This window comes from Sardina pilchardus, chromosome 14, assembly GCF_963854185.1.
Source record: "Sardina pilchardus chromosome 14, fSarPil1.1, whole genome shotgun sequence".
NCBI classification, from domain to species: domain Eukaryota; kingdom Metazoa; phylum Chordata; class Actinopteri; order Clupeiformes; family Clupeidae; genus Sardina; species Sardina pilchardus.
In genome coordinates this window covers 150,716-162,725 of record NC_085007.1, presented here as the reverse complement: position 1 = coordinate 162,725, position 12,010 = coordinate 150,716, and the positions used below count along the sequence as shown (strand labels likewise).

Here is a 12,010-nt window from a genome sequence, read left to right as displayed (position 1 = left end):
AATAGGGAGATGAGTGTGTGTGTGTGTGTGTATAGTAGGGAGATGAGTGTGTGTGTGTGTGTGTGTGTGTGTGTGTATAGTAGGGAGGTGTGTGTGTGTGTGTGTGTGTGTGTGTGTGTATAGTAGAGAGATGAGTGTGATGTGATTGGTGGTGTGTATTATACTGCGTGATGATGTAATGGAAATTTGATGGAACTGTGGTTTGAGTGTGTGTGTGTGTGTGTGTGTGTGTGTGTGTGTTTGCGCATGTATGTGTGTGCGTGTGTTTGTGTGTGTGTTGTGCCTGCCTATTTCTGTGTGTTTGCGCGTGGCTGTGTGTGCGTGTGTGTGCGTGTGTGTGTGCGTGTGTGCATGTGTGTGCGTGTGTGTGTGTGTGTGTGCGTGTGGTGTGTGTGTGTGTGTGTGTGTGCGTCCGTGCGTGCGTGTGTGTGTGTGTGCATGTGTGTGTGTGTGTGTGTGTGTGTGTGTGTGTGTGTGTGTGTGTGTGTGTGCACACTGCTGGCCTTGCTGTGCTCAGGAGTCAGCTAATGCTTCATTGTTTCATAACGTCCCAGTCAGCTGGAGAAGGTAATCTGAACCAGACGTGCGCTAGCCTGACCCCCCCCCCCCCCACACACACACACACACATGCACACACACACAAAGGGCGCCTCTCACAACAAAACAAATTCTTTCCCTTTTTGTCCTCCCTCCCTCTCCTCTCTCTCTTCTCTCTCTCCCTCCTCTTTCTCTCTCTCTGTCTCTCTCTCCCTCCTCTTTCTCTCTCTCTCTCTCTCTCTCTCTCTCTCTCTCTCTCCTTCTTGTCAAGTGGATGTGTACACGTGCATCACACTTTCTGCTACTTCCTGTAGTGTGTGTGTGTGTGTAGGGAGATGAGTGTGTGTGTTTGTGTGTGTACACGTGGCATCACACTTTCTGCTTCTTCCTGCGTCACAGAACTAAGTAGGTTAAGATCCTCGTCTAGTGCCACCGCTGTGTTGAGAGGAAAAATGATTAACTTAACGCACACACACACACACACACTTATGCACACACACACACATGCACACACACGCACGCACACACACACGCACACATACACATGCACAGCAGCTTGGATCCCAGTTGGCTTTCAACAAAACTAGCTGTACCTTCACGCCATCCATCTGTGTTTAGAGTTCTGAACATGTTCTTTAGAGAAGAAGTCCTCAACCTTTTTAGGGCTAATGGCCTGTACAGACTACACATAAACACACACACACACACACACACACACACACACACACTCTTATGACCTGTACAGACTACACAATTTTTTGTCTTTCACGATTATCTTTTATGATTGACCATGTCAGATTAGGCAGATTATCTTATCGCTTGGTCGCAAGAGTGGCCACATTACAAGATCATCTATCGTAGCCTTCTTGTTGTGTGTCGTCACAGTGTAAGTGTCAACACGGGAGTCGTAGGAGATTCCCCAAAAATTCTGACATGCTAGACTTTTGGTCATAACGTCGTAGAATGTCGCAGACAATAAATCGCGGTTCGTTGAACATGTCGCATTACAAGACGCTAAAGGCTGGCTTACATTGTACGATTTTGGTCTGTTTTAACAGTCGGCGACTAAATTTCCAAAATCGGGAGGAAATCATGGGACTTGTAATGGAATATCAAACATGTTAGGGATGTCACACATGAAACAATGCTGCAGAAACGCGAAAAAATTACTTTGATATGAATAGGCTATCATGTGAGTTCCTGTTGATGTTGACGTGTAGCCTAGTGCACGATGGAAATAATTTGAAGGAATCTAGCAGCAGTCTTGTAAATAGTGACCCACAGTCTTTGCAAAATCCTAATCTGAGACTGGCCTGTGACTAGAAACTCAATGAATTGTCTTTAGATGTGAGAGGGTCTGAGACGGTAGTCTTTCAAAAATCTTTCAATGTCTGTCAATGTAAGGTAGGCTTAAGCTGAAAAGCATCTGTGCAATAAAACTTTTTCATAAAATCGCTCAGTAATCGTTGTTTTGCTTGACTGACCAGTTTCATTGAAAACAGTAATATTTCCACCCGCCCCCAGTGTCCCTATCCGCTATTGCAACCTTGCAGTTTCTGCAGGAGACGAACGTCTCCTGTTTACATCTGGAAGTCTGAGACGCAATTTATATATTTATATATAGCCTATATATGTATAAATATACACACTAAAGCTGTCGGGGAAGCTCTGCAGAGAAATATGCAAGCATAAAACGAGCGAAAACGAAAAACGAAACCGAAACCAGAGATGAAATCGCCAATCCTGCATAGTTCCTCTTTAAGAATGCATATGTGTGTGTGTGTGTCTTATGCATTGTTGGGGAGTAACACATTACATGTAATTGAGTTACGTAATTTAATGACAAAATAAATGTAGCAGTAATATATTACAGTTACTGGAGAAAAATGTGTATCTCTCTATCACGTCTACAGCGCCATCATCGTAGGCCTACATGCCTGCCTGTAAACGTATTATGATTATCATTATATTATCCTCACTAAAAATGTGATGCTAATTCATGTATTGAATGCCCATGCTGCCTTGTGCACTCGTACAGAACTGCTCGGCAGCCTGTAGACCAAGGCCAAAATCTTCGCATGGATTTGGGGACTATACATATCATTAGAAAAATCAGAAAAGTAATCAAAAAGTAATCAAAAAGTAATTAGTTACGTTACTCAGAAAAAAGTAATTCAAATAGTTACACTACTATTACATTTTAAACAGGGTAACTTGTAACTGTAACACATTACATTTCTAAAGTAACCTTCCCAACACTGGTCTTCTGTGAAAGGATACTGTTAAGAATGCATATGTGTGTGTGTGTGTGTGTGTGTGTGTGTGTGTGTGTGTGTGTGTGTGTGTGTCTTATGTGAAAGGATCCTGTTAAGAATGCATATGTGTGTGTCTGTGTGTGTGTCTTATGTGAAATGATCCTGTTAAGAATGCATATGTGTGTGTGTGTGTGTGTGTGTGTGTGTGTGTGTGTCTTATGTGAAAGGATCCTGTTAAGAATGCATATGTGTGTGTCTGTGTGTGTGTCTTATGTGAAAGGATACTGTTAAGAATGCATATGTGTGTATGTGTGTGTGTGTGTCTTATGTGAAAGGATACTGTTAAGAATGCATATGTGTGTGTGTGTGTGTGTGCGCGCGCCTTATGGGCATGTCATTTTTTGCAGGGTAAGATCGACGCTCTCTGGGTGTGGCTAAGAAGAGGCTATGACAGAGTATCAGTGATGAGACCGCAGCCTGGGGAGAAGGTAAGAGCCTTTTGGCATCAAAGAAAAGACAATAAAGGACGAGGGGCTGATACGACTGATCTGAAATCAGTTGAGCTTGTTCCTCATTCTTCGGTCCCACAGTGCTGTTGCTGTGGAGACATACAGCGTAAATTAGTGCTGTCAATCGATTAAAAAAAATAATCGTGATTAATCTCATGAATGTCCTAGTTAACTCGTGATTAATCGCATATTAATCGCACATTTTTATCTGTTCAAAATGTCCCTTGATTTATCATTGTAATACTCAAAGTAAAGTGGATAGGCTTGCTTTGTGCAAATGTTTTTGTTTTATTTATTTTTATTGCAAACCACAGTATAGTGTTACAGCCATTCATGTCTGTAGTAATACTGTCAATAAGTAGGCTATTGGGACAGATGACACAGTGCTGGCAGCACCACTGAGCAAGAAACAAACATCTCTCCTCCTAGAAGTTCAGATACTGCAATAACAGCAAAAAGCTCTGAATTGTTGTAGCCTAATTCAAGCCTAATTCAAACATAGTTTTTCTCTCTCTCTCTCACACACAATCCGAATGTGCATGAACACGTGCGCGCGCGCGCGCACACACACACGCACGCACGCAGGCACAAGACAGATAACGCAGTAGTAGGAAGGGGAGAGAAGAGCCAGAGGGATGTCACACACTCACATTAACGTTACCCTGAGATAGTTCTCATTACCGAGTCCAGTAGGCTAATCTCCCATTAGCGCAACTGCGTCTGCCCCAACACCTGCTCTACCTACTTCTCAGTTTCGAGCAAATTCTCAATGCGGCTAATAATAACTAGTCGTGCTACAATGGTAACTAAGTTCACATCGACAGTACATGCAGATAACTTTGCTCTTATCAACTGACCCTGGCAATGTTTTACAACTAAACTTTCCATTCATTAGTTTGTTAGCAGTGTCCATTTGAACGTCTTCAGCTGGACATCTAAACGATGGTATTGTGGGGCGCGCTTACTGTTTTGCTTCTGGTTTACAGCCGGGTCCTGTAGTTCCTCTAACGTGGCCACAGCACATTCTAACGTGGCCATGAAAAAACTTGTCACAGGTCTGGAAGAGCGTTAGTGCATTAATAACGTAATATTTTTGACAGCTCTAGTGTAAATACAAACAGTCTCCACGGTCACCAGTCCAGTCTCCATATAGTCCACAGTCTAGTCTCCATAGTCTAGTCTCCATATGAGACCCTCCACAGCGAAATCAGTCACATTGTTCAAATTTTCAAAATTACAGTTATTAAGTTTTCACGAAAGGGCATAATCAACCTTCAAAACGATACCTACATCTAATGAATTGAACGTCATATTACTGAAATATAAACATTCAAAGAAGTTGAGAAATCTGCTTCTGAAGTTGACTCAACACTCACAAACGATTTGTAAGGTCGCAGCTACTTCAAGATTTATGGTACTTACTTGTATTTACAACGGCACAGCACGCGGATAGCTTGGTGGTCGTCAATGAGTGTATTTACCGTAAATATTGGAGTAGAGGGGCAACAACGAGACGCCGCTAACATTCTTCTGGAGTTATATTTCTTACCTCAAGAAACTCACGTTTTTAAACTAGAAAAGTTTTTCAGCGAAATGTATTCACGGCCGTACAGTGTAGACCTCCCACTGTTTCAAAACACACACAAAAAAAATCCATGATTTTAGCACAAGTAACATAAATGGTCATTTTTCTCGGAAACGCCTGTTGCGACAAGCAACTGGTTTTGCCGTGGAGAGTCACATATAGTCTAGTCTCCATATAGTCCCCAGTCTAGTCTCCATATAGTCTAGTCTCCATATAGTCCCCAGTCTAGTCTCCATAGTCTAGTCTCCATATAGTCCCGTCTAGTCTCCATATAGTCCCAAGTCTAGTCTCCATATAGTCCCTGGTCTAGTCTCCATAGTCTAGTCTCCATATAGTCTCCAGTCTTGTCTCCATAGTCTAGTCTCCATATAGTCCTCGATATAAGTCTTTCCTCCTCCTCCTCCTCCTCCTCCTCCTCCTCCTCAGCTCAACACACACTCTCTCTCTCACTCACACACACACACACACACACACACACACACACACACATGCACACACACACTCACACACACATGCGCACACACACACACACACACACACACACACACAGCATCGGTCACTGGTTACAGCCTCATACCACCACTATAAATAACATCACACGCACACAGCCGAGAATCTTTGTAGATTTCACAGCACAACCGCTCAAGGGACACAGTAAGGCGCACAATGGCTGTTGTTTATTGACAATGGAAAAGTAGATTCATCCCAAAGGCAGGAAAGCAGGCGACTCGTTGGCACGTCTCAGTGTCTGACGTCTGAGCTCAGAGACAGATGGAGAGAACAGGGGAGCAGGAGGAGGAGGTGGGAGGAGGTGGAGGAGGAGGTGGAGGAGGTGGGAGGAGTTGGATCAGGAGGAGGAGGTGTGAGGAGGTAGGAGGAGGAGGAGGAGGAGGTGGGAGGAGGAAGAGGAGGTGTGAGGAGGATCAGGAGGAGGAGGTGGATCAGGAGGAGGAGGAGGAGGTGGGAGGAGAAGAGGAGGAGAGGGGAGGGGAATACGGCAGGACGACTGCCGGCTTTACTGCTGTTTCTTGGGTCAGTTTGCCTCCACTAGGGCTGTAGGTTCACTTTTTTTGCACCTAGCACTGGTGCTACAGAGGTTAACAGATTTGTAGCATCAGCCACAAAATCTGTAGCATCGCTATAAAACTTCTAAAATCTCTAAAAACAATCACAAATAGGGCCGTTCATCACAGACCATCAATTGTTGATGGACTACTGCAACTGGATTGAGAAGAGCAAAAACTATCAGCATGATGTATTTTTTGGTTGTGTTTTTGTAAAATCAAAATCCCGGTCAGTTAAACTATTTTTGAATAAGGAGATGTGATTTTAGTAGAATACACATACAGTAGGTAGCTTACTGAAGATAGCTGTGGCTAAAGCAGCCCTTTAAAGTGTCATAAAGTTTTTTGGGAACTGATAATATTATTGTAAAGGCACTACTAAGCAAGACTAGTGTTATGTTGCGCATGAAATAGGTTCAAATTTGACAGATAGAAGTGAACGGTCCCGATGGAGTTTTTCGAAAGGCGTTGTGTGGATTCTATGTTAATTTTAAACGGAACAGAAAATGCAAAGCAACTAGGCAATTAACTCAAACTTCTAGCCTACCTCTGATTGCCTGATCTGAATGCACCTTGGCTCGGTTGGAAGATAGGCCTACTTTCGCTTTTGGCCAAACTATTACTTGCTCAATTGCAAGATTTGGTGTTTGATTTTTTTGATACAGTAGACGTGCTTTTTAATCACATAGAAGTATAGTAGCGCTCCGTGTGCAACATGTATAAAACGTTTAGAATACTGGTCTTTTTTGTTGCATGTACACGTTGCAATCCCATCTGATTTAGCCAGCTGCACTGATCACATTGGAGGGCAATTGGTGTAGCCTCCTTGTCAGTCTCACACGCATGCATTGTATTGCTACACACAACACTATATCGCACCAGTGCTATGTTGGTAAATCATCCATGGCATAGATAGATTTTTCTGTAGCATGTGACAGATATGTGGCACTGTACAGCCCTGGCTCTCCACGACTCTCCATGTAATGCTCTCTTTCCCCATGGCATCCTTGAGCCACTGAGACTCTTTGCATCAGTTTGACACCTAATGCTGCCAAAGCAGCGCCGCACACGTGCCTGTCCTAAGGTTTCCTGCCTCCCAGCATGCAGTTTGTGGAGAATGTGTACCCTTTCTGTCTCCAAATCCTTCCCACAATCCCCCCATCCCCCATTCCAAAGCCAGTGGAAAATCTCTCGCTTTGGAGAGAGAACTGGCATTAGACATCAGCTGCTTTTAATAAGGGCACACCAACACAGACAGGGTGGGGGAACAGAGGTGAAAGGAGAGAAAGAGAGAGAGTGAGAAGTACAGCAGTGGAGGTAGAGTAGGAAGGAGAGAAGAAAACAGAGGTAGAGAAAAAGAGAGAGGAGAAAGATAGAGGAAGAGAGAGAGGGGGAGAGGTAGACAAAGAGAGGAGATTAACAAAGAGGTTAAAAACACAGGCGTTGAAACACTATTCAAGCCTTTCCATTGCGTCACATCAGGCTGTATGAAGAAGTCATGGCAGTAGATGAACACAGAAGTGTAGACCGAGACAGAAGGAGATGGAGAGAGAGAGGACATGGAGACAGAGGGGGAGAGAGAGGAGATGGAGACAGAGGCTGGGGGGAGAGAGAGAGAGGAGATGGAGACAGAGGGGGAGAGGAGAGAGGAGATGGAGACAGAGGGGGAGAGAGAGAGGAGATGGAGACAGAGGGGGAAGAGAGAGAGAGAGAGATGGAGACAGAGGGGGAGGGGAGAGAGAGAAGATGGAGACAGAGGGGGAGAGGAGAGAGAGAGATGGAGACAGAGGGGGGTGGAGAGGGTCAGCTTCAGAGTTACGGTTATGATGGCTGTCTCGCTTCCCTCTAGTGCCTGTGAGCAGAAAAAAAACACACTTGCAGGTTTGTGCTACCAGGCCGGTGCACTGACAAACAGAAAGTATCACAGCCTCACATGCTCATGAGACTGGCCAATTGAGTGTTGTGAAATACAGTATACACGCTAAAGCTGTAGGGGAAGAAAACAGTGAAGAAATCGCCAAACCTTCATAGTTCCTCTTTAAGTTCCTGGCTTACACCACTGTGTCCTTGAGCAAGGCAATTACTTAATGTAAATGTAGAGTGTTAGTGTAAGACAAAGGCAGGGAGATGTGAGAGTTATGAGAAAAAAAACAAAGATGGACAGGGACAAATGTGGCAACAGATTGCATGGAGAGACAGGCAGCCACAGATTGTAGCTTGTTTGACCACCCTATGATGGTTGACCAGCTAGACCAGCAAAACTCTTGTGAAAACATACCTTCACCTGGTTTAGCCAGCTTACGATGGTAATTCAGCTGGTTTTGATTTTTGATTGTCGTACCACCTCAAGCTGGTCATTTTAGTTGGTGTTGCTGGTCTACATTGTTGGTATTTACTGGCCATGCCAGCTTATGTTGGTCATTCTAGAAAACCAGCTTGACCATCTCTGTCAAGCTTGGCAGGGAAGACAGGCAGAAAGTGGAACTGAGAGGAGGGACCAACTAAACATAGAGAGAGATGGAGAGAGATAGAGGAGACCAGCTAAAGAGAGAGAGAGAGAGAGAGAGAGAGAGAGATGGAGAGAGATAGAGGAGACCAGCTAAAGATAGACAGAGATAGAGAGAGATAGAGGAGACCAGCTAAAGATAGACAGAGATAGAGAGAGATAGAGGAGAGACCAACTAAAGAGAGAGAGAGAGAGAGATGGAGAGAGATAGAGGAGAGACCAACTAAAGAGAGACTTTTGACTTTTAAAACCCCTTTTATTGGACCATTCCATGGCTCAAAAACACCTTAAAAACCTACAAAGTAGTCACCCAAAACCCCAACGAAAAGAGGGAGAGAAGTTAGGTGCCTTGCTCAAGTGCCTTGCTCAAGGGCACTTCAGCCGTGGTGGACTGGTCGGGGATCGAACCGGCAACCCTCCAGTTAGAAGCCCGATGCGCTAACCAGTACACCACGGCTGCCCCTGTATGGTCTGTGATGGTGGTGTGTGTGTGTGTTACAGTGTGTATGGTCTGTGATGGTGGTGTGTGTGTGTGTTACAGTGTGTATGGTCTGTGATGGTGGTGTGTGTGTGTTACAGTGTGTATGGTCTGTGATGGTGGTGTGTGTGTGTATGGTCTGTGATGGTGGTGTGTGTGTTACAGTGTGTATGGTCTGTGATGGTGGTGATGGTACACAGTGCTGTATGGTCCTCCCTGCAGCCAGACTAAGTATCCATGTTGCCTCCGTCTCCTGGAATGTGCTTTCCTGTCTGCTAAAGCCATTAAGGCTCAGGGCCGGCCCAGCCTAGCCTGCACCCCCTCCCCTGGGCTAGCACACACAGGGATGTGTCTAAGAGAGAGGGAGAGAAAGACAGAGAGAGAGAGGGAGAGAGGAACAGACAGAGAGCTGCCAGTGTTGAGAGGAAGGGGGGATGTTTTTCCCCGCAACAGAAAAGATTTATAATCCCAATGAGATTGCAATTTATAACGTGTCAGCTGTAAGCTACCACTAAACAGAGGCCCTGCTTACTGCCTACTGTGGTCTTGACACATGCACCACACTGTGTCTTTAGCTTAAACACAATTATGGAACCCATCATCAGAAATGGATTGTTTGTCTGTATTCAATCTTCTAACAAATGTTAGATTACTTTTTTAAAGACATGATCTCTCTGTAAAAAAGGTAGCGTTGTTTTATAATAAATATGCCATGTTTTTCATTGGATCAGCTTGGTAATTAATACTAAATCAGTCGACTTTACATTACAGTTAGCCTATGTTACATTTATCCATTTAGCTGCCACTATTATCCAAAGCGAGACACTACAGGTGAATAGGGTAAAAAACATTACTTACAGATATCATCATGAAACTTTGCCAGCTGATTACTGAAAAATGTATTGGAAGTTTTCTGTAATTTAATGTTTGAATATGCTAATTAATTTGCCTTTATCTCATTAATTATGCACTAATTTGCATATATTTCAAACCTCAAAAACTCAACATTAGACAAAGCCAGGTCCAAAATATTTTTTTCATGTTGTATATATAGTAACATTTTTTTCTGCCCGTGACATGATGAATGAATGCATCATTTCCAGGTGCCACTCTAATCGCTGTAAATGGATTAATCCAACACAACTCCTCGTCCAATTTTCAATTTGCATGGAAATCATTGGTAGCCTATATTTGTCTAGGAGATCTACGTGCGGCCAGCCTGGCTCTTCCACTCGTTTTGTGGTAACTAGCAGTGTTTACTACTGTTGTTGTAGGCTATACTACGTGTTTACTACTGTTGACTACTGTACTAGTAGACTTAATGGAACAAGTTCATGGAAAACGAATGCTTGTGCAGAACGTTTCGATAATCTATCCAACAGAGCTGTTAGGTAACGTACGTGAGTAAGTTATCTCTTTGTTATCCAAATGAACGGTCTTAAAGTTAGCGAGTTACAGAGGCTGGCAGTCAGCCCGACAGAGGGGGGAAGCATGGAACACTGATGTCGCATTTGCAACAATTTATTCCGACACCATATGGAACGTCAGCGAACAAGAGTAACAATATTGCAGTTGTGCCTGTGTTTCTGGCTCTCAGGCAAAGTTGTGACTGCTTAGCCTAGAAATCTAGACGCCACTAGCGGCAATCACGTCAGGCTAGGGGCTGCTGACCGTGGCATTCAATTCGAACCTTATAAAAAAAACCTCTGTGGCGATTTTCATCATTTTGTAAGGCACGGAGATCCGGGGCTATCCCCAATACATCCGGGGCTCTAGCCCCGAATGCCCAGGTCTAACGACGCCCATGATACACGCTAAAGCTGTAGGGGAAGCTCTGCAGAGAAACCTGCAAGCGTAAAATGAGCGCGAAAAACAGCAAAGAAATTGCCAAACCTGCATAGTTCCTCTTTAATGGGTAGCAATGGCGAGTGTACTGGTGGGCATCTGGTTAAAGGGTGGGAGATGGAAATGGCTAATGGCTTCTGGTTAATGGCCAGTGTACTAGTGAGTCTCTGGTTAAAGGGTCGATGTTGACCTGTCTGCTTACAACTGTCCTCTTTGTCTTCTCTTGCAGGGTCGCTGCATCAGTTTCAGCCGGGTGAAGAGTTACCCTCCACCTCGCTATCCAGTCGTCTACAACCACCCCTCCACCCCCGTCTACACCCTCCCCCACTCCTATAGCCCACCTGCACCCCAGGGCAAGCTGCCCCCAAGCCCCTGCACCCCACCCACACCCACCTCCACCCTCCCCCCTCTGCCCTCCACACCTCCCCCAAACACCATCACCCCGCCCTCTCACATGCCTCCACCAATGAGAGAGCTCCCTCCCAACTCAGCGTGCCTGCCGCCGCCCCCTGCACCGCCGTCGCCAATCGGAAGCCTGCCACCCCCCCCTCAGGCCTCTCCCCCTGGCAGAGCCCCTCCCCCCACCCGACCCCCACCTCGTCCGTCTTGCTGATCTGCGGTCATGTGCCCGCATGCGACGGGGCATGGATTACGCACGCCCAGCTGGCATGGACTGGGCTGAGCGGGCATGGAGGGCATTTCAGATGATGATGAGGATGATGATGGCTCTCAAACCTCAAACCACTATCAGCACAGATGGAGGACTCTGAGCCAATCAACTATCAGTACAAGCAATTTATTCTCTCTCTTTCTCACACAATTGACTTTCTCCCTCTGTCTGTTCTGTCCATCTATCTATCTATATTCCTTTTTCTCTCTTGTCTTTCGCTATTTTCCTGTCACTTTTTTCTTTTTTCACTCCATCTCACGGTTTCTCTCTGCCTCCCTTGCTCTCTCTCTCCCTCTCTTGCTCTCTCTCCCTCCCTTTCACTCTTTCTCTCCCTCTCTTGCTCTCTCTCTCTCCCTCCCTTTCACTCTCTTGCTCTCTCTCTCTCCCTCTCTTGCTCTCTCTCCCCCTCTGTCTCTCTGAAGACTAGACTCGCATGCATTTGCAGATCTGTGCACATGTGATGCCATGTTGCTCAGTATGATATATTATCATGCGTATGTTTTTGATGCTTGGTGGTACTGCAGCTTCCCACATGCCAAGGGGAAACAAAAGGACAAAGGT

At 45.1% G+C, this 12,010-nt stretch overlaps 1 protein-coding gene across 1 annotated transcript in view; it reads left to right on the top strand.

Moving 5' to 3' along the window:
• The window catches only part of LOC134101183 (anthrax toxin receptor 1-like), a 47,524-nt gene extending 36,132 nt beyond the window's left edge, over nt 1-11,392 (top strand). Inside the window, exons 16-17 of the mRNA XM_062554781.1 lie at nt 3,200-3,280; nt 11,009-11,392. Coding sequence (XP_062410765.1) covers nt 3,200-3,280; nt 11,009-11,392 — 465 coding nt within the window. The remainder of the gene's footprint in view (nt 1-3,199; nt 3,281-11,008) is intronic.
• The last annotated feature ends 618 nt before the right edge of the window (nt 11,393-12,010 follow it).